This window comes from Saprolegnia parasitica (genome assembly GCF_000151545.1).
Source record: "Saprolegnia parasitica CBS 223.65 unplaced genomic scaffold supercont2.1, whole genome shotgun sequence".
Classification (NCBI taxonomy): domain Eukaryota; phylum Oomycota; class Saprolegniomycetes; order Saprolegniales; family Saprolegniaceae; genus Saprolegnia; species Saprolegnia parasitica.
This window is the reverse complement of record NW_012156395.1, coordinates 62,792-83,044: the sequence shown is the minus strand read 5'-3', so window position 1 is coordinate 83,044 and position 20,253 is coordinate 62,792. Positions and strand designations below refer to the sequence as shown.

Genomic DNA, 20,253 nt, shown 5'->3' with positions numbered 1-20,253 from the left:
ATATCGTGCGTGCCGCACGTTCTTGGCGCAGCGCCAGGACGCTCCACAGAGGTCGCCCACGGTTCCGTCGCAGCAGCCGAAGCGTACCAGACCAATACATCTGCGCGACTGATCTGCGCTCTGATACGCGTGCACAATTACAGTGTAATACCCAGTGGGGAGGGACGGTGCAGTCTCCGCCAAAATCTCCGCTCTATTGTGACGCCAAGCAACGCCAGCCAGCCAGATAGTTGCTGAACACCTAGGCAAGACAGACCACATCGGTTCATGCGGGCGCGATGGCTCTGTGAGAGTTCACAAGCCTGGTCGGCAAGGAGCGTTTTAAGGCAATTTGACCCCAAAACGCCGGATACAGGCCGCACGTCCGGATGCGCAGCGTATAGATCGCGCGCGTGTAACACCACCTGGGCGCGCCCAAGGCGCTGGCTTCCGTCGTCATTCTCAGACCATGCAGCTGGTCCGCGTCCTCGCCGGCCTCGGGCTGCTCGCTTCGGCCGCCGACAGCGCGACGACCTGCCGCTTCGCGCTCAACGTGTCGCCGGCCGGCCTCAAGCTGCTCGGCGGCGACCGCAACGGCACCACGCCGGCCAACAGCACGCTCGTGCTCCCGAGCGTCTCGGTCGCGCCAGGCCAGAAGGATACGACGCCGACGCCGGTGCCGACGCAAAAAGACAACAAGAGCAAGGCGCCCGAGACGACGGCGCCGGGCCTTCGCAAGCTGCAGATTAAGCCGGTGGAAGCCGACGCGACGACGACGACGGCACCGACAGTGCCCACAACCATTGCGATGACCAGTGCACCGACGCCGATTCCGACCGACAAGAAGACTACGGAGCCGACGGTCGCGCCCACCGATCCACTGACCAAGTCGCCGACGCCCACGACGGTCAAGCCGTCGTCGGGCAGTGGGAGCGGCAAGACGCCGACAACGACAACGTCGTTGCCACCGGGCGTGACCGCGACGCCGACACCGACACCGACGCCGTCCAACTCGACCAACGTCATCAACGTCCCGGCGCCAACCGTCGCCACCACCTTTGACATCATTCCTTGCGACGCGACGTTTTACAAGTTCTGGAAGACCAAAGGTCTCAGCTGCGGCGGCGTCGACCTCGACGTGACCAAGGCCATGGAGCAGGCGTGCAGCGTCTACTCGGGCGCCATCACGATCGGCGCCGCCGGCTTCCCCGCGTGCTTTTCGTCGTGCTTCATTCCTGGTTGCGAGAGTAACAAGTGGGACTACGAGGCCATGGACGGTCTCTCGTCCTCGATCTACGCCGGCGTCAACTTTCTCGAGGCCGCGTCGCTCGCCAAGGCGTCGACGTCGGCGACGGCGTCGCTCTTCCCGACGCTCGCGACCAAATTCAAAACGTCATTTTCGTGTACGACCTACGACGTGTGCCAGTGCCCGGCGGCCAACCTCGGTGGCGCAGGCAACAATAGCACGAGCTCGACCACCGGCAGCCAAAAGCGCTTCGACACGTGGAGCGACGGCACGAAGAAGACGACATTAGACTACGTCGGCACGGTCACGTCCAGCGTGAGCGCCACCGTCACCTACACGGCGATCGCGACGACAACCACGATGATGATTGCGAGCTCGGTCGGCGCCGTGGGGTCGTCCGCCTCGGCGGCCGCGGCCGGCATCTCGACTGGCGGCTCGGTCGGCATGGCCAGCGCCACGATGGACATTGCGCAGTTTGCCGTGTGCATGAGCCAGCTCAGCTTGCCGGGCGCGTCCAAGCCGCTCCGCGCGGTCGGCGAGCAAATGAGCTTCAGCGTCTTCAACTGGTTTACGTTTGGGAACGTGCCGACGACGACGGCCGCGATGGCCGCCAACCGCCGCCTCGTGGAAGCGTACACGGGCCAGCGCTCGGACGAGACGGGCGGCATGTTCCAGTACACCACCCGCCTCGGCATCCGCCCCGAGATGCTCTTCTACGTGACGCTGGCCGGCATTGCGTCCGTGATTGGCGGCATCGTCATCCTCCTCGCGCTCGTCCTCGTGCTTGGCCCGCTCTGCGTCAAGGACAAGCAAGCGTTCATGTCCAACTGCTACGACCGCGCGATCGGCTTGATCATGCTCGTGACCATCATCTCCCAGTACGCGCTCGGCGTCGTATGCATGTTCCAGCTCTGCCTCTGCCTCAAGTCCAAGACGAGCGTCTTCTCGAAAGAGCTCGTGTTTGCGATCTTGACGCTGCTGGTGCTCGCCGTCGGCATCATGGGCTACGGCGTGTATGTTGTCAAGAAGTACCAAAACGCATCCAGGACATTGGCACAGCGCAGCACCTCGAGAAGACGGTCCACAAGCGCTTCGGCTGCCTCTACGACGAGTACGACTTTGCCAACCGGTTCTTCTTCACGGCCAAGATGGGCCTTGCGCTCCTCTCGGGCATGATCGCCGGCACGTTCGCGGTCTCGGGCCAGGCGCAGTTAGTGATGCTCATCGTGCTCCACGTGGGTTTCTTTCTGTTGCTGAGCGTGCGCCGGCCACACTTTGCGCCGTTCGTTCAAAACACAACCGTGATCATCACAGTTGTCAAGGTCATCACCTTTGGCCTGAGCTTCCTCCTCCTCAAAGTCGCGACGGTTGGCGCCGACGAGAAGATCACGAATGCGATCTCGTACGGCATCCTTGCGCTGCAGCTCGGCGTCCTCCTCTGCCTCCTCGCGCGGCAGATCTACATTTTCTACAAGACGCACCAGCTCAAGAAGGAGCTCGCGGCCTCCAACGACACGATGCGCGGCGAAGACCTCTATGCGCTCGACGCGATCACGGCCCCCGGCGCGTATGCGATGGCGACCAACAGCACCAACCACCGCGACACGAGCCAGAAGCAGCGCGAGTGGACGAGCGAGAGCCACCGCGCGAGCGACGACAAGCCGCGCTTTCCCCAGAAAACCAGCAACCACAATAACAACGGCAAGCTCAAAAACCTCAGCAACAACAACAACAACCAGCCGCACAATGGGCAGTGGAAGGAGGACGACTACGACCCGCGCGAGTACGCCATTTAACCCAATGTAATTGTATTGAGTGTCTTATCGTCCAGTTATTAGTTTTGCTCATTTGAATTCAACGCGAACACGTTTGATAATTGATTGATTGATTGATTGTCTTACCTATACAATTTGTACCGGTAGTCCAACTCCACGATCCAAACGCGGTAAGCGATGGCTGGTCGCTCCACCATCCATAGTTTGCGCTGGATGTACAAGCGCTCCCGATCCCCTTGACGCTTGCGATCCCGCGCACGCGCCAAGATTCTCCGTGGACTGGCCATCCCTCCACTTTTATTCACTTTTATGGCTACGAGGTATCCATGCGGTACTAGTACAAACTTTGTAGCTCCAATCGAAGAACGTTGGGACACCTCCGACTTCATCGCATGTCCCAGGACGCTTCTCGAGTTTGCCGTTTGCCGTTGAGTGTCAAAACTACACTCAGTTCCCTGCGCTTAGAGGTGCCTGTAGCGACGACGAGTGCGAGCAGGTCCATCCTCATGGTGCAGCCAGCGTCGTTGAGTGTAGAAAGTGCCCCGTGACTATTATAGCGCGTGCGGGGCTTTGGCCCGACGACCAGACTCGCAGCACCTCCTCCATGACGTCGTCTGCTCTTACATTGGCGATTTGTAACCAAATGTACAGCACCTCATCGCGTGCGGGATACAGCCGCGCGCGCGGGATCTTGTTGCTCAAAAAACAAATAGCAGCGGCGATGGCAAGCGTGCTCTCGATCCTCAAAGCCGCAAGTCTTATGCTCGTCGGCGCCATCCTTGCGTACGCATGAGATCTTATTGGGACCATGGCACCACGGTAGTATGTGCTAGGTACAAGGCGATTGCGCTGGCGGCAGAGACCGTCGACCCGATCTTCTTCATCCCGCTCTTCGTTGTGCTCTTCGTCGTCGGCCTCGTCCAGAGCCTCCCAGTGGCTGTGCACGCGATGCAAGACGCGTACAAGCCAGTGCCTGTCCGGCGGTCCGTCGTGCGCCTTCCGCCCTACCGCATCGTGTAGCCATGTCTTAGCGCACTCTATTTATTTCCTGCGATGCTCTGTCGTCTCCAAACGAATCAATTTGGCATCGAAATTGGATTTCTGCTCCTGATACTCTGCTCTTCCTCAGCCACGTGCGAGGATCGGGTGGCCAACTTACACACGTTGGTTGGCTTGTTTGCATTCAACTGCGATGCTGCGATGCTCGGCCTCTCCGTCGCAGCCGATTTGTTGTCGCTGTCATCCCCGTCCGTAGCCTGCAATTCGCCTTGGTTGACGGCGGTGCACGGCCTCGCCGAGGCCATTGACCTCGCACTGTTTCTCATCTACAGAGCCACATTGAGCCCATTGAGCCTCTTTAGTCATTCCGCTGCTGCCGCTAGGGCCGCGACGCCACTGCAGCCCATGCACTGCCAACGTCATCAACGCCTCATAAATAACTGTCTTTGTGTCTCACGAGGATTAAGGCATCTCAGATGCTATTATACCTCAGACGCTTTGTGAGACAGCGATTTTTACTGTGAGATCGATTTTTGGTAGCCATCCACTAGTATCATTCACTTCCGTGTCACCTAGAGAAGTGACGTGGCGCGGTCAAAGAGCTGGAGCACAATCGCCGTGTTGCACCAGTAGAGGTGTGCGCGGGTACCGGCCTCCGAGCCCATGTCGAGGCAGAAACCAGCGTGCGTGAGGTGCTTGAGCTGCTTGGTCGCCGGGTCGTAGCGCCACTTTTGGTTGAGGTTGCTGCCGTCGCACGGATACAAGTGCACAGCACCCCCGTTGCGCGCGTCGTAGGCGTCGAGGCACTTGGTCCAATCGCCCGTCCGCGCCCGCCACGTGTCGTCGCTCACGCTCACGCCCCACTCGACGCCGCCGTTGAACTGGACGTTGTCGCCGTCCACACCCATCGTGAGCTGGTTGAAGCTGCGCAGCGTCACCTTCTCGTCCCACACACCCGTGATGCGCTGGTTCGGCGCGTTCTCGGCGCAGGACCAGACTTGGACTTTGTGGTTCTGGTTCGGGTCGACGTCGAGGCAGAGGTTGGGAAAGTGGAGGTGCTGGACGCGGTAGTTGTCCATGCTCCAGCGCTGGTTCGGGTTACTCGCGTCGCACTTGTACGTGTGGACACGGTACGTGCCGCCGTCGTTGTACGCGTCGAGGCACTCGTAGTTGGAGTGCACGATGATCTGGCGCGTCGTGAAGTCGTAGCTCCACTCTTCGTTCATCGCGCCCGACTTGGTCGACGACGACGCGTAGAGGTCCGAGTAAAACTCAGTGATGAGGTGGCCGTGCGAGGTGACGAGGTAGAACTGCGGCTTGCGCAGCACGGGGTAAGCCATGAACGAAGCGACGCCGCACATGCCGGGACCCCCGACGCCACGCTGGAGACGCACGTAGCCGCCTTCGCCCCAGTTGGGCCCCCACGAGTTCTTCAAGTTGTAGTACGGCGACCCGGCGGCACCGTACCCGACCGCAAGCACGCCGTGGGTGAGCGGTCCCGAGCAGCCACCGGTGATGATGCCGCCCTTGTAGAGCCGCCACGTGTCACCACCCGTGGCCACCTCGACGGCCACGGGCTGCGTGTTGAGCGCCTTCTCGAGCGTGTCTTCGCCAGCGACAACCGCAATGTTGGAGAACGGCATCGGGAGCTTCTGGCACGTCGACTGGCACGGATGCGCCGTCGCGCTCTGCCCGTTTGTGTATGGGTACGAATCGCTCGTGCAGAGGCCGTTGGAAGCGATCCACTTGAGCGAGTCGTCGAGGTACCCGCCTCGGCAACCCAAGCCTGGGCCGCAGCTCACTGTCTGCTGCTCGGAGAAGAGCGTGCGCCGTTGGTGGTGGGCGAGGCAGTACGCGCTCTCCGTTGCGCCGACGGACAAGAAGGCGTAGCACGAGCCGCAGCCGCCTTGGTCCTTGACCGGCGCGACGCAGCCCGATTTCTTCCAGTCGACCGTGTTCGTCGCAACCGAGATGCCCTCCGACGACGCGGGCAACGCTGATGCGTTGCGCGCCGGGCGTGCTGCTGTGACCCACGACGCAAACTCGTCGCTCGTCATCAAAGCAAACGGCGTGTCGACGGAGAACTCGGCGAGCGGGTGCGCCTTCTGGAGCGCAGCCGCCGCGGCCTTGCTCGCCGCAAAGACGGCGAGCTCCGCGTCCTCGCTCGCCCCGTCAAGGTGCTCGCGAAGAAGACCGTTGGCAGCTGCGTAGACACCGGCGTCGCTGGCCTTCCACGCGGACAGCTCCTTTCGAAGCGCATCGCGGTCGTCGATGGGTGCGGCAGACACGGCGGCAGCGAGAGCAAGTGCACCAAGAGCGAACGCGGCCATGGCGAATTGTAAAGTGACGCCGGTGTAGCCGCGCGGTGTCGAGAGGTGTCGAGAGGTGACCAGATTGGATATCAGATGCAATTCTAGGAAGAGACACCAGAAGTGGCAGCGTGCGTACCATGTACACAAGTACCAATATAACAAGTTTTGGGTGTCGCGGGTTGTATGATCTTGGAGCTCACGGCGATCCATGTGGAAACGGCAAAGTCGCCAAACACGCGAGGGGCGGTGGTCTCCTTTCGGTGGCCTGGGTACAGACCCTCGCTGCTCTTCCTCGTCAACACGTTTCTGTGTGGCGGCCTGGCGAAGAGACGTGGAAAGCTCCTGCGACGAACGCGGCAGACACGAGACGACGCGCGACGCCACGCATCGGTGCAAGTAAATAGTGGGCCACAGATTTGAACAACCGTATGCGTCCTCTGTCACATGTCAATGGGCTCTCCGAGTTCCGACCTCGGTCCTCACTACGCTGCATTACATGCGAGAAGTGGTGCGTATTGGCTCTATGGTTAGAAGACGACGATGACAGACACCCAAGACACGAACGTCAAGTTGCTGTATATTTCCCATAAATATACCGCTCGAATCTCACGGCTCTTCGAGAATGGGACTAAGAAGCGTTCGTTCGTGGCGCACAAGCGTTGAGGTGACAGAGGTGCATCGCAGAGGCGGTGGTGTTTGCGTCGCAGCACGAGCGATAGCTCTCCGAGCCTTGGACCACACAGCGTTTTGCGGCTCGCTCTTGGTCGCTGCGTACAAGTGGAGCATCGTGTCCAAATGCAAATGAGCCTGCGACGTTGTGTGACCGAGATGGCTTCTGAGTGATGGTCTACCGTCATTCCGCCTCGCTGTCACGATCCGCGCGCTAAATCGCTGAGTCGGGCATGAACGATCAGACCGTACGCGTATTCCTGTGTTTCCTCGAGTCCAAAGCGCGGCGCCGGGGCTCAACGATTTGAAATATTGTACGGATACGAATCCCTCGTGTGCAAGTGCATCGAAAAGTTCGCATTAGGCCAAGGGGTACATGAATTGAATGAAGGCTACGCAGTGCTTCTGGTCATTTTGGTCAACCACTTGTCTCGACACACAACGACGTTTTGCACTAGAACGTTGTATGGAATCAGCTTGCGCTGCGACGACGTGCTGGAGCGGGCGTTTATAGGTAAAACTCCCTCTGGCGCGATCACGTCCATGCGTTTTTTTAGTTTCTCGACCACTGGCATGATAAAAAACACGTACGACGCATTACAGCCGTGCAAGTCTTTAGGCGGCCTACCGAGCCACTATTACGTTTTGTATGTACCCTAATGAACTCGAAACAAATGCCACGGCGCGAGGCTACTAGGGACGACCTGGTAGTGCCCTTGGCGTCAGCTGTGGGTACGAAGTCGCAATCGCAGCTAAGATCTGGTTGTGGTAAAACTCGTTGCCAGCCAAGCTCAGGTGCAAGCCGTCGCTCAGTACAGTTTTCTGCGCGCCTTGAAGCAAGGTCCAAAAATTGATGACGGGAATGTCCAAGCGACGGCCCACTTGCGTACAGTAGTTTGCATACTCACCCACCCGTGCATTGAGGTACGCTCGGTCCACAAAGATGTCGTCGTCCGTCACGGCGGGCGTCAGCAACAACAACTTGGTCGCTGGAAACGCATCGAGGAAGAGGTGCACCATCGCTTCGAGGTTGGCCTTGTATTCGTCGGGGGGGACGTCGTTAGTGGCGTTGGGAAGCCGGGCGTCGTTGGTGCCGAGACCAATGATAACGAGGCTCGGAGGTCGGGCGGCCCACTCCTGAACGAGTGCCGGGACCGTAGGTAGCCAGCTCCTGCAAGTCCGTAGCGTCAGACTATACGTCGCGAGAGGGTAAACCGATATTACCGCGTTGTCCAGGCTGACCGACCGCTGTTGATTACGTCTGCTCGGTGAATGTAGTCCTTGGAGAGCAGCGCTTGAAAGCCGTGGAGGCTGACGCCGGCAGCTTGCTCTATGATCGAGTCACCGACCATGAGAATCACGGGTCTCAGCGAAGTTGGAAGGATGGATCCATTCAACGCTGGGGCTGCGGTTCCATTGACGGTACAATTCGCCGCCGCTGCAGTAGTTGATGACGTTGTCAGACAGGCAAGCACGGCGGCGCCAGCTGCTGTACCCAGCGCAAAGGAAACCGTGGCGAGGCCCGCTACTACACACGAGCGGTTGGCATTACGACGATAAGGGCCACGCACCGGCGATATGGTACCGGTGGTATCGATGCGCTTTTTTAGTCTTGGGTTGCGCAGGTGCTGTAGAGTGCTCGCTCATATGGCTTTTGAATCAATCGTGAGAATGACCAGTGGCCGTTGACCAGCGGCCGTTGCATGACATGGCTCGAGGCTTGGTGATTGGTCAATTAGTGACCGACGATGGCTCCGATTGGTCACTCCGCAGGTGAGTTGCGTATCCGGAAGAAAGGTCCCAGTTGAGGAATCAAGGCATTGCAGCGAGCATCAAGGCATTCTGTCAAAGCAATTTCTGTGTTACCAAGTGGCCTCGTGCCAGCGTATTATTGCCTACAAAATGACAACGTTCTACAGACACAGAGTCTGCTCAGCGTTGTGAGCTGCAGCAGAATCTGAAACTGAAAACGAAAATCAATGCTGCGGGGGATTGGGATCGCCCTGCGCGTTGTGCTGGTCTTGGCGCTCCTGAGCTGCATTGCGTAAGCAGGTCCTTGGCTACGACGTGGTCTCTCACGCGCTGGAGGCGTAGGCGGCCCGTCTTCTTCTCGACTGCGAGCGTCATCGAGCCCATCTTTGTGTTTCCGCTCTTGCTCGTGACGCTCGTCTTCAGCTGCCGCGAGTGCGTGCCCGTCGCGTGCCAAGTCGTCCAAGACGCCTGCAAACCTCCTTCGCATCATCACTTCCGCGACCAACCCGCACTCTACTACGCATGACTTGTCCTCCTTGAACGACATCATTATGGGCTTGCAAGCGTTCCGTAGCCCTTCGCAGCTCGTTCAGAGACATAAGCAGAGTACATGTAGATGATGTAGGATCGCCCTGCTTCCTTACGGTGTGCACGAACCCCTCTTTTCGACACGATTTTCTTATTGGCATGAAATACTGAGTGGTCGCTCATCCTCTCCGCGTCTCCTTTGGTCCGACGTACTCGATGGTCGGGCGGCATTTTCTGTTCAACTGGAAACAGGTGTGTGCGAGAGACCCTTGACACAAGCTATCGACTCGGCATGTTGTACATTCGATGCTCCGTTCGCACTATGGACACCGTTGCGACAGAAGCAAGCTCAACTGCAATCGTTGTTGTTTTTCGTGAATAAATACTATGAAACCTACTTGTCTTGTCTACTGTCTAGACGTCGACGAGACAGTCTTCCTCGAGGATCGGGCCGAGCGCCCGAAGACTCTGCGTGGCGCGCTGAAACGGCACGAGGCGGCCGCCCACGAGCGTTGGCGGGCGCGGCGCCAGGGAAATGTTGCGCTTGGCGCCGGCGTTGGCGCGCGCGATGGACTTGCGGGCCTTCGACCACGCGTCTGTCGATGACGGCGTCTTCATTGCCGTGAAGAGGTGGAGCATGGTTGATGTCGAAATTGAAAATGAAACAGAGAGGTTCGAGTCTCTAGGGCGGAGCGGCGCTGGACAGGACATGGTCGGACACGACGCAGAGTGGGATGTCTTGTTGCAGCATCGACGTGCGCAACGAACATCCAGGCATCGATTTAAGCAATTCCATCTTGCGAATAGTAATACCTACTACTACCTATTGGTACTAAAGAGCTCCCTTGCACGATGACGTTCCCACACACTCCGTGCTTCTGAAGCTCGCTTGAGCCACTGGCAGAGCCACCTTGGATAGATCCACGTGCCTGGATAGTGCCTGGATACATCCCACTTGCGTTCTGCGTAGACGCCCTCAGTGTCGGACATGAGCGGTCGTGAATCCAGGATAAAATTTGTCGCCTCTGGAATCCAGTGCACAGCAATATCATGTTTCGCAGGTTCCCATGCGACACGCCAAAATACGCGTCGGTGATTTGCCACTGCCAAGTTTGGACACTTTGACCACGTGGAGATTCAAGCGGATTGCCATTGCGCTCATTTGTAGCTATGTTCGGACGACTGCATAGGGGTAATTAACTCATTAGTAGGTAAAGTCTTACCTGTGAAATTTTATATTTCACAAAATAGACGTGATGCAAACACAGAGTATGATACCACTGAGTTATACTTCTCTGTCAGGCAGATCGGGGTGATTTCCGTGGAGCCACTAGCTGAATATTCCTACTAATGAGAGCCCACCTTCGTAAACTTAAACTAGCTATTCCTTCATATCCATTGGATGCGTCCCTCTTAACCATTAACGCTTCTCAAATCAATTGACGACAACACGGCGCAAGTCGCAAAATAGCACTGTATATAATATATGGGGTGGCTACAGAGCTCATACTTACGGCGCCGCCTTGGCTTTGACCATTTGCACGAGCATGTCCTTGACATACCTACACTGAAGGCATCAGAGACACCACGAAATGGCCGCGCGTACTTGAGGCGCTTGACGAGGTCCGGCGTCTTGGCCGGATGCTGCACGGCGTCGTAGGTTGAGAGCACGTGCATCGTGCCGTCCTTGTCTACATACCTATTGCATCGCATGTTAGACGCCGCCACAGCAGCTGATTATGTACGTGATGGCGAGCCCGTCCTGCGCGAGAACGAGCCGCGTCGCGTCGTAAAAATCGACTTGGATCGTGTCGTTGGTGAGCCGGAAGAGGATCGCGTGGCGCGTCTTGACCCACTTGCGAATGTACACGTGGGCGCTCGAAGCTCCGCAGAACGGCGGCGGTAGCTTCTTCAGGTGCTCGAGCAGGAGCGTTCGAGACGTGCACGTCGGCTCTTCTTCCTTCTAAACATCGAGGTCTATCATGACCAGGCCGATGGAGCGACGTGCGTACCATGTACTCTTTGAAGTGGCCCATGAGGGTCACCTTCTTGGCGAGTGACGCATCAAACTGTTTCGCGCTAAACGTCTTTCGGGGCGAGTCGACGGCCGGCGCTTCACTACCTCAACTGGTAAGAGACGGATGGAGTGATAGCTTTGTCCCTACAGGCGGTCGACATAGTCGAACGTGCTGCCGTCAGGGCTCGCGATGATTTTGGTCGAGTCGTTAAAGTAGACACCGGCCGACCCGTTCGAGAGCACGTAGCCAAGACCGTACTTGGCCGTATAGTCGACGTATTGGAGGACCCAGAGGGGAGCTGCGCGTGGCGGCGGCAGCACGGCGAGGCGAGCCTGGAGGATCTGCTGCTTGGTCGTGCTCAGGATCGCGTTCTCCGAGTTGTGCTTGCCCCTTCGCTCTTCATCCAGCGCGATAAGATACGCCAGTGTTTCGCATGTCGCCTCGAGAACGTCGGGGGCAGCCGGCGGGGCTTGGTTGGCCTGGTGCAACGTGCGCAGCGGCGTCCGCAGCGGTGGCTTGTCTACGGGATCTTATATCAGCAAAGACTTTGCGTCGTGGCATACCATGGTGGGGTGACGGCGATGGCACCGGCGTCTTGGGCGCGGTCGACTTGGTAGCGACCGGACGGGGCGGTGTCATGAAGAGCGACGACTCGGGCAGGTGCAGAGGCACGCTATCGTCACGCAGGAACGGGTGCTTGAGGATGTTGGCGATCGACGGGCGCTGCGTCGGGTCGTGGCGGAGGATGTCGGTGATAAGCCCGCGCGCCGCCGACGAGATCGCGACTCCGTCTGGGAAGGTGTACGTGTTGGCGCGAATGAGCCGGTACGTGTTCTTGACGTCGGCCGTCTCGAACGGCGGCTTCCCGACTAGAAGGGTGTACATGATGACACCCGTGGACCAGATGTCAACTTCAAAGCTATGGCCGTCGTTGCGGGCGCCATTGAGGATCTCGGGCGCAATGTAGTTGGGCGTGCCGCACATCGTCTTGCGCTTCTCGGCCTTCGAGTCGAGGTGCGACGCAAGGCCAAAGTCGCCAATCTTGATCTGCATGTCGCTCGTCAAAAAGAGGTTGCCGAGCTTCAGATCCCGATGGATGACGCACTGCGAGTGGAGGTACTGTATACCCTCGAGGAGCTGCTTGATGTAGAAGCGAACTTCGTGCTCGGCGAGGCGCTTTCGCCGCTTGACCAAGTCCGAGAGGCTCTACGTCGCAGTCGTGAGAGACCATTGGATGATGTAGAGCGAGGTCACGCACGTGGTTGGGGCACAGCTCGAGGAGGAGGTAGCAGTTGGCGTCGTCTTCAAAAAAGTGGTGCATCTGCACGACGCGCGGGTGATGCAGCGCCTTGTGGATCTTGATCTCGCTCGCAAACTTGATCTTGGCCTTGGGCTTGAGCAGCGTCTCTTTGGCGACGACCTTGGCCGCGTACGTTGCCCCGTCCGGCGCGGTCATCTCGTAGCAGCGCGCAAAGCCGCCCTAAGGTTCGCATCCTAGAGCCACCGTGGCCGCCGCAGGAGCCATGTACCTTGCCGAGGAAGCGGCCGCGCGTGTACGTCCGCGTCGCGTCGGCGCCATGCGCGTCGTTGTAGTGCTCGACCACGGTCGTCGTTGCGTCTGCCATCGGCGATCTCGGTCTGGGCGAAATTGGGACCCGGGACGTCTATTCCACCAATCGCGTGCCATACGTCACAGCTTTTTAGCCAATCACATGGCGTATAATGCTGCCCTTTATAGCCAATCCCCGCGCGGTTCTATTTTTTAAACTTTCAAATTCAGAAAAAGATCGCAAGTCGCAGGTCCCAAGCTCACACAACTTGTCCCTTGTAAAACGATCGAGTTAGGAGTAGCACTAGTAGCGGTCTATGACGAAGCCTTGGCGGCTGCGACAACTTGATCCACAATCGTCAAGTGAGTACGGGACGTGGAGGGGTTCAGGTATTTGCCAAGATACATGGTGGGTGCCCCGTCGCGTTCGCAGCTTTCACAACGGTATGCAGCAGGTCGAGGAGCCGCGCCTTTTCTTTCCGGTACGTCGCGCGGCTCATCGGCGGCGGTAGCTGGACGCGATTCCCGCACGTGTCGGGCGCCATCTGCGGATACTCGGGGCTCTGGTTGACGACAAATACTTCGATACCGAGCGCCGAGAGCTTGCCAAGCTCGGCGGCCAACGCACGAAAGATGTGGCGCACGTCGTGCATGACTTGCTGCTTGCATGTGTGGTGCTCGCACAGGCAGCACGTCGGCGCGTCCGAGTAGGGCACGTCGTCCGAGCCGCCGGGTTGAGGTACTAGACCCAGTGCACGGCGAGGAGGACGGCTTGCAGTTTAACAGTCACCAGCATTTGCATGTTGGCGGCAAACTCGGGCCGGCACGGCAGCATCGCGCGGGCCCATCGGTTCTTCAACACGATCGTTGGAAACGACGCCTTGGCCGTCATTGCATCGACAAAGAGCTTCATGAACCGGGACATGTCAGCGTGCGAGTCGCCAAGAAGGATGAGTGTCCCATCCGCTTCGTGCCCCGGATGGATGACCTCGCATCGCTTGAGGTACGCGGCGTTGATGTGGTCCTTGAGCGGAAACGGTGCCGATGCGATAGCCGCGGTGATGTACATGGCGTCCGGCGCGCAGCTTACAGTGCGTACGTTCCAATGGCCGTCGGTAAATCCCTTGCAGGCTTGGCGCACCGTGGGAAGTGCGCAACCATTCCTAGGACGAGAAGGGGCGTGATCCACTTTGCTTGGCGTCGGCGGACGTGGCGACGCTTAAGGCAGCGCTGACCAATAGCATCGCGTGCGGCTGCAGGTAGAACGGACGAGTGGCGGCGTCCGGGTACTGCTCGATGGCAAAGACGAGGAGCGGCCAGTGCCAGCGGTAGATTATGCCGAGGTAGACAACAACGACATTGCCAAGGAGATACTAGCTAACACTCGCATTGGCGCCGAATCAAAAGCGTCGCGCCGACGGTCGGGAGGAGTGCATAGCACCCGGGGAACAGCCTTTCGCGCCGCTGACACAGGCAGCGATGTCGCCGAGGGTGGCCGAAGCTGCGACCACAACGGAGCGAGCGATAAGGTCTTAGCATGTATTCGAAATAAGATTAGCTTGCCAAGCAGGAGCGAAGCGAATAGCGTCGACCCACTCCACGTGCTTACCAAGGGTGGTCACCACATCGCCCCACCAGCTACTGGCACCGGTGGGCTACGCTTACTGCGCTGACGCCAACAAAAGTGTGGATCTGGTGGAGCCATTCACCCCCAAAAGCAGAATCTAGTCGGCAGCGCACAAGTGGTGTCGCTAACACCGCACGTGATGTGCGTAGAGCACTTCCCGCCGGTTCCTTGATGGTTTTGAGTGATGCGTGGTAATGCTGCCGCGAAACAACCAACAAACGATCAGGAATTACAGCTACGGCTGCCCTAGTGGAGCTCGCCGCCAACTCTTCGCGGCGAATGGCCAACACCAGCGGAACCCCTTCAAAGAGGCTCAGCGCGACCGCCGATAGGATGAACGGTAGGCAGAATATGGCGTCGAGTGCCTCCACAAAGCCTCGGACCGTCGCCAGCCTACGCGCGCAAGTCAGTTGTGTCAGTGACAACCGCGCAGTACATGACGTAGGCGAAGCTTGCGAGCGCCAGTAGACAGCGCAAAAGGTAGCGCACGGCGCCGAGAGGGACGGCGATTCGGGGCGTGGCCACGCACTCTCTGGTCGGGCGCATCTCGACGAGTCCAGCAACCAGCAACTGGTCGATTGCTTGATGGGAAATGACTCATTCTATTTCGAAGCCAAAGATACCGAGATCCAATTGCCGATTTTATGAAAGCAGCCATGATGGCCTTTCTCGTCATTTGAAAAAGTACGCACTCGTGCTCCACTGCCCCAAGGGGATGCCCTTGGCTGCCCTCACTTGATTCTACAAGTTGTCGATCATTGGAATACCAAACCCAACTCGCGTCAAGAAATATATTTTGAATTGACTCTTTTCCCTAGCATCGATCCTTGACTTCCAGCGATTCGTGGCCCACAAATCATACGGGCACGCGCCTCCATCGATGAACATCGATGGATGGTGCGCAAGGTAGACCATCAGAAAGAACGTGCTGGAGTCTCGCTGATACATTGATACTTTGCCTTGATACTGCACATAAAAAGCAACATCAAGCCGATTGAAGGAAACCTCCGAAATTCGATGCCATCGAGTGCCGCAGGTAGTACGTTGAAGCTTGCATCGAAGCGATGGAGGAAGCCCGCCTCGAGGGCCTCCTCACGCTCCTGACAGGTCGACCGACGGACGAGGCTCGCGGTGCCTGCGCTCACGCCGGCTACGATAGATGGCTGCTCAATGCCGATCCGCGCCCAAGCCAGCGACGAGATCGCACGCCTCACGACGGCCACCAACCTGCCCTGGCTCGTCCAGAAGGTGCGACCACCTCACTAATACATGCAGCAGCATGTACGCTTTGCCTGTAGCTGCGCCCGCTCCTGCGCGATGACGAGTGGGACACGCGCGTGGCCGCGGCGCGTACGGTCGGCAGCATCCACGCGCTGCCGTGGGTCCTGCCCGTCGCGCTCGCCACTTGCGCCGACATTGGTACGCGCCCTTCTACGTGCTGCGACATCACAAGCGTGCGTAGCCCAGAGCGAGAGCCTCCTGCGCCTCGACGACCTGGACGTCGAGCATGTCTTGGCCAACGCTGCGCCGCTACTCAAGAGCGGCGGCGAGGTATCGCGCGTGACCTGGACCTATGCTCAAGCTGTCTAGGAGTACGACTACCGAGTGAATTTCGACTCGGTCGCGTCGCAGCAAGCCCATTTGGCACTCCAGCGACGCCGGCTCTGGGGCCGCCTGAGCCGGTCGATCACCGTCGACGCGCCTCCGATCGCCCTCCAGAGTAGGCGCGTCATTATCAGGACGCCGAGGCTCATTGCTCGATAGGCACGCGCGCCAACACGGACCGGGTGGTCGCGGATGTCGATCTGTTGCCAAGTGACGCAGCGCGCGTCATCCGCCTCGCGCCGGTGACGCACCTCTTCCGCACCGACGTCGCGGCCGACAGCCGCGCGCACGCGAGTTTTGCGAGCTTCCCGCTGCTTTTGCTCGACTGCCTCGAAGCCATTTTCGACGCGCGCTGGCAAGTCCGGCACGGCGCCGCCCACGCCCTTCGCGATGTGTTTTCAAGCGCGCGCGCGCCAAGCTCGCACGCGTGGTTTGACGAGGTGCTCGTGCGCGGCCTGAGCGTGCTGGCGCTCGAGGCATGGGTCGACTACGCCTCCGATGGGTCGGTCGCGCCGGTGCGCGAACTTGTTGCGCAGGTCGTCGCCAAGCTGCTCGACGCGGCGCCGCAGCACGTAGGCCATGTGGCTCCGTATCTGCGCGCGTCTTCGTGGCACGCGGCCCACGGAGGCCTCTTGGCACTGCACTACTGCAAAGTCGCACTGCCCGCCGACGTCCTGGACGCCGTCGTCGACTGCCTCGGTGCGCGGTCCGAAGAAGAGGTGCATTCGGCCGCAGCGCAAGTGCTCGCACGCTCGGAAGCGGCGTCCGTCGTCCACCGGTGCACCGATCGGCTCTGGGCGTTGCTCGAGACAAAGCAGACGTCCCTTGTGGATACTGCCCCGGGGCACCTGCTCCGGTGCCTGCGCACGCACGGTATCAGCGGGTCGACATCGCACGTGTACTTGGTGCTGACGTATCTCCGGCACTCGGCAGCGTCGGTGCGGATGTCCAGTGTGGCGTGGCTCACGGCCGCAGCCGCGACGCCGCTCTCGCCGCCTCTTGTCACCGCGATTGCCCACTGGTGCTGGTTCATCTGGCTCGGCGCAGACGAGGTGAACGACGTGGAGCTCCGCGACGGTGTTTATGGTCTCTGGCAGCAGCTGTGGTGCACCCACGGCAAGCACGTCAATGCGACGTGGGGCTTGACGCTTCGCTTCTGGCTCCCGACGCTCTCGTGCGTCGACGGGTCCGTGTGGCAACTCCCGCAGCGCGCTGGGCCGATCGACGCACCCGTCACGGCCCGGCGACTCTCGCTCGCGACGACGCTGGTGCTCTGCGCTGCGATCAGCGACGTTCTCAACGCGCTGCCACCGGCCATCATGACGACGTGCGCGTCCGAGCTCCAAACGCTCCTGGAAAGCGACCATGGCACCGACGTGCTCTGCGGTCTCTGGGTCCTCGAACGATGGACATCGATGCCAGCGACGTGCGGAGCCACGGCGCTCAAGACCTTGACGCGCACACACTTCTACGCCGAGCAAGCGCCCGACCTCCGCAAGCTCCGCAAGCTCGTCGCCCGACTCCATGCGCACTTTGCACCGCTAATGAAGATGGAAGAGAACGAAGACGGCGCGTGGACCGTGGCCCGCGTGTTGGCGCTGGCAGCGACCGTCAGCGATCTCCCGTACGCCTCGCTGGCGACGCCCGAGCCGTACACGACCGCACAGTACCTCCGCCAAGACATCTTTGCCCTCGAAGACAAGCTGCGGAAAAGCTTCGAGACGCTCGCCCGGCGCATTGCAGCGGCCGCCGCCTCCGCCGTCTTTGTGTCCGGTCAGTGGTCCAAGCCCGGCTTGCTCGTGCGTCCGTGGATGGACGCACTCAAGCAAGAGCCATCGCGCGCCGTGACGCAGGTCGTCGCCAGGTCCCTCGCCGCCTTTGCCTCGGCGCATGCCGTCTCGCACCGCGCCTGCGTCACCAAGCTCGTCAACAACCTCGTCAACTCGGTCGTCGCCGTCGACCCGGCACCGACGTACGTGGTGACGCTCACGCCGTCATCGTCGACAGCGCCGCTCGACGTGCGCGTGGACGGCGCCCGCGTCGCGCTGTCGTACCTCGTGCCGATCGTGCCGGAGCTTTTGCGCGCCCGGATCGAGCAAGAGCTGGCGACAACGCCCAGCACCGACAAGCAGCTGCAAGGCCTCTGCCGCCTGCTGGCCGTCGCCGGACGCACGTCGCCCCAGGTGGCCCCCACCCTGTGCTCGTGGGCCACCAATGGCAGCTGGGATGCACCCACGCACGCGCTGCTCGCGGCCGTGCTTGCGGCCGACGTCGACGACCACGTGCTTGATGCGGTGCTGCAGCCCGAGGCGCCGGACGCCGCACTCGCGCTCGTCGTTGCGCTCGCGGCGTCGCCGACGCTGGTGGTTCCGTACTTGGCGCGGATGGTCGCCACCGCTCTTTGCATTCTGTGCAACCGCGCGTCGCGCCAAGCCGCGAGTGTCTTGGCGCAGCTGATCCCGCTCCTTGCGCTCCTTCCACCGTCGTCGACGTCGTCGGATCCGTCGGCCGTGTTTTTGCAGCAGCTGGCGCGGGGCACGCCACCTGCATGCGAGTTGCCGGCCCTCGACGGCCTCGTGTGGCGGTCGTACCAGGTGCACGGCGTCCAGTGGCTGGTCTTTCTGGCGAGACACGGCCTCCACGCCGTGCTGGCCGACGACATGGGCCTCGGCAAGACGCTGCAAGTCCTCGCCTCGATCGCCGTTGTGATGCAACATCGGCCTCTGCGGTTGCTCGTCGTGGCGCCGCCTGCGATCCTCGAACACTGGAAGCGGGAGGCGCGCCGGCTCTTCTCGGACCACGCCATCGTCGTGCTGACCGGGTCCATCGCCATGCGGAAAGCGCGCGCCACGCCTTATCTCAAGCGCGGCGTGTGGGCAGAAAACGTCATCGTGCTCACCTCGTACACGTGCCTCCAGCGCGACATGGAGCTCCATCAAGGCACGCCGTTCGACTACTGCGTGGCGGACGAAGCCCACGTGATGCGTAATCCGATGAGCCAGACCGCGGAGGCGCTCCGGAGCATTCGAGCGGCGCACCGGATCGCGGTCACGGGCACGCCGTTGCAGAACACCGTCGTCGACGTCTGGTCGCTCTTCGAGTTTGTCTTGCCGGGGTACCTTGGTCTGTGGCCCGACTTTCGCGCCGCGACGCTGCTGCCGATCCAAGCGGCCCGAAAGGAGTCGGCCACCAAAACGCAAAAGGTAGCAGCAAATTTTCTTCCTTCTCGGGAATTGAACCCACGTAGGAGGCCGGCGCGGTCGCGCTCACGCAGCTCCACGCGCGCGTGCAGCCGTTCATTCTGCGACGCACGAAGGAGCACGTGCTCACGGAGTTGCCGCCCAAGATCATCCAAGACATCCTCTGCGACCTGCCCGAGGCCCAGAAGGCGCTGTACGACGCCTGCGCCAACCGCAGCACGCACAGCCTCCAGCAGCTCAGCCAACTGCAAAAGCTCTGCGTGCACCCGGCACTGCTGCACGGCGGCGACACAAGTATCGAGCTCTCGGGCAAGTTCCTCGCGCTCCAAGACCTCCTCGAGACGCATGTCGGGGACGGCCACCGGTTCCTCATCTTTTGCCACCTCCAGGCGACGGTCGACCTCGTCGCAGACATGCTATCGGCCCACTGCGCCGAGATTGGCGTCGACCGGCTCGACGGCAGCGTGCCCGTGCCTGAACGGTACACATATCATCATCTTGCTGCGGTGGTTGAGCGACGGTGGTTGTAGCCAAGCGATCGTCGACCGCTTCAACCACGACGTCAGCGTCCACGCACTCCTGCTGACGACTGCCGTGGGTGGCCTCGGCCTCACGCTCACGGGCGCCGACACGGTCATCTTCCTCGAGCACTCGTGGAACCCGTTCACGGACCTCCAAGCCATGGACCGCGCGCACCGCCTCGGACAGACGCGGACGGTCACCGTGTACCGACTGCTTGCCAAAGACACGATCGAAGCCGACGTCATGTCGTGTCAGCGCTTCAAGGAGGCGATGGCGGCTGCGGTTGTCGGCAACCCGACGTCGACGGACCTCCTCGCGCCGCCGCCGACAAAGAGAGAGCCCGAGCCAAAGAAGACGAAGCGGACCAAGGGGCTTGATGCGCTTCTGGAAGAGATTGGCGATCTCTGGGACGAAGCCCAGTACGCGAGTTTGGCGCCACTCGACACTTGATAGATTGATAGTAGTAGTCTGG

The 20,253-nt window shown here is 60.2% G+C and overlaps 9 protein-coding genes across 9 annotated transcripts; 4 read left to right on the top strand and 5 right to left on the bottom strand.

Moving 5' to 3' along the window:
* Positions 1-448: 448 nt before the first annotated feature.
* On the top strand, positions 449-3,021 carry SPRG_00041 (hypothetical protein; the record flags this gene model as incomplete). The annotated part of the gene is made up of 2 exons (XM_012338157.1): positions 449-2,242; positions 2,272-3,021. The coding sequence occupies 2 exons, from the start codon at positions 449-451 to the stop codon at positions 3,019-3,021; spliced, it is 2,544 nt and encodes an 847-aa protein (XP_012193547.1).
* Positions 3,022-3,721: 700 nt separating this feature from the next.
* SPRG_00040 (hypothetical protein) lies at positions 3,722-4,052 on the top strand (the record flags this gene model as incomplete). The annotated part of the gene is made up of 2 exons (XM_012338156.1): positions 3,722-3,783; positions 3,834-4,052. 2 exons carry the CDS (start codon positions 3,722-3,724, stop codon positions 4,018-4,020), a joined length of 249 nt encoding a protein of 82 aa, XP_012193546.1. The 3' UTR covers positions 4,021-4,052.
* A 519-nt stretch (positions 4,053-4,571) lies between these two features.
* On the bottom strand, positions 4,572-6,329 carry SPRG_00039 (hypothetical protein; the record flags this gene model as incomplete). The annotated part of the gene is made up of 1 exon (XM_012338155.1): positions 4,572-6,329. One exon carries the CDS (start codon positions 6,327-6,329, stop codon positions 4,572-4,574), a length of 1,758 nt encoding a protein of 585 aa, XP_012193545.1.
* Positions 6,330-7,572: 1,243 nt separating this feature from the next.
* SPRG_00038 (hypothetical protein) lies at positions 7,573-8,641 on the bottom strand. Its single transcript, XM_012338154.1, has 3 exons — positions 8,552-8,641; positions 8,205-8,508; positions 7,573-8,151 (listed from the first exon to the last, which is right to left on the bottom strand). The coding sequence occupies exons 1-3, from the start codon at positions 8,625-8,627 to the stop codon at positions 7,674-7,676; spliced, it is 858 nt and encodes a 285-aa protein (XP_012193544.1). The 5' UTR covers positions 8,628-8,641; the 3' UTR covers positions 7,573-7,673.
* A 298-nt stretch (positions 8,642-8,939) lies between these two features.
* Positions 8,940-9,365, top strand: SPRG_00037 (hypothetical protein). The gene is made up of 2 exons (XM_012338153.1): positions 8,940-9,024; positions 9,075-9,365. Exons 1-2 carry the CDS (start codon positions 8,960-8,962, stop codon positions 9,256-9,258), a joined length of 249 nt encoding a protein of 82 aa, XP_012193543.1. The 5' UTR covers positions 8,940-8,959; the 3' UTR covers positions 9,259-9,365.
* A 309-nt stretch (positions 9,366-9,674) lies between these two features.
* Positions 9,675-9,878, bottom strand: SPRG_00036 (hypothetical protein; the record flags this gene model as incomplete). The annotated part of the gene is made up of 2 exons (XM_012338152.1): positions 9,675-9,728; positions 9,753-9,878. The coding sequence occupies 2 exons, from the start codon at positions 9,876-9,878 to the stop codon at positions 9,675-9,677; spliced, it is 180 nt and encodes a 59-aa protein (XP_012193542.1).
* An 842-nt stretch (positions 9,879-10,720) lies between these two features.
* SPRG_00035 (plk/plk-unclassified protein kinase) lies at positions 10,721-12,940 on the bottom strand. Its single transcript, XM_012338151.1, has 8 exons — positions 12,808-12,940; positions 12,537-12,758; positions 11,842-12,484; positions 11,426-11,798; positions 11,273-11,378; positions 11,006-11,223; positions 10,867-10,959; positions 10,721-10,822 (listed from the first exon to the last, which is right to left on the bottom strand). The coding sequence occupies exons 1-8, from the start codon at positions 12,901-12,903 to the stop codon at positions 10,771-10,773; spliced, it is 1,803 nt and encodes a 600-aa protein (XP_012193541.1). The 5' UTR covers positions 12,904-12,940; the 3' UTR covers positions 10,721-10,770.
* A 629-nt stretch (positions 12,941-13,569) lies between these two features.
* Positions 13,570-13,896, bottom strand: SPRG_00034 (hypothetical protein; the record flags this gene model as incomplete). The annotated part of the gene is made up of 2 exons (XM_012338150.1): positions 13,570-13,680; positions 13,729-13,896. The coding sequence occupies 2 exons, from the start codon at positions 13,894-13,896 to the stop codon at positions 13,570-13,572; spliced, it is 279 nt and encodes a 92-aa protein (XP_012193540.1).
* A 1,728-nt stretch (positions 13,897-15,624) lies between these two features.
* SPRG_00033 (hypothetical protein) lies at positions 15,625-20,231 on the top strand (the record flags this gene model as incomplete). The annotated part of the gene is made up of 7 exons (XM_012338149.1): positions 15,625-15,702; positions 15,753-15,873; positions 15,917-16,005; positions 16,045-16,174; positions 16,219-19,262; positions 19,307-19,740; positions 19,790-20,231. 7 exons carry the CDS (start codon positions 15,625-15,627, stop codon positions 20,229-20,231), a joined length of 4,338 nt encoding a protein of 1,445 aa, XP_012193539.1.
* Positions 20,232-20,253: the final 22 nt, after the last annotated feature.

Bases quoted from the DNA above. Each gene is read 5' to 3' on its own strand.
- SPRG_00038 (XM_012338154.1), bottom strand. From the start codon at position 8,627: ATGAGCGAGCACTCTACAGCACCTGCGCAACCCAAGACTAAAAAAGCG. The intron at 8,509-8,551 runs GTGCGTGGCCCT...GCTCGTGTGTAG, and splicing joins CCACCGGTACCATATCGCCG to TAGCGGGCCTCGCCACGGTT. The intron at 8,152-8,204 runs GTAATATCGGTT...ACGGACTTGCAG, and splicing joins CGGTCAGCCTGGACAACGCG to GAGCTGGCTACCTACGGTCC.
- SPRG_00035 (XM_012338151.1), bottom strand. From the start codon at position 12,903: ATGGCAGACGCAACGACGACCGTGGTCGAGCACTACAACGACGCGCAT. The intron at 12,485-12,536 runs GTGCGTGACCTC...ACTGCGACGTAG, and splicing joins TCGAGCTGTGCCCCAACCAC to AGCCTCTCGGACTTGGTCAA. The intron at 10,823-10,866 runs GTACGCGCGGCC...CCTTCAGTGTAG, and splicing joins GACCTCGTCAAGCGCCTCAA to GTATGTCAAGGACATGCTCG.
- SPRG_00037 (XM_012338153.1), top strand. From the start codon at position 8,960: ATGCTGCGGGGGATTGGGATCGCCCTGCGCGTTGTGCTGGTCTTGGCG. The intron at 9,025-9,074 runs GTAAGCAGGTCC...CTGGAGGCGTAG, and splicing joins GCGCTCCTGAGCTGCATTGC to GCGGCCCGTCTTCTTCTCGA.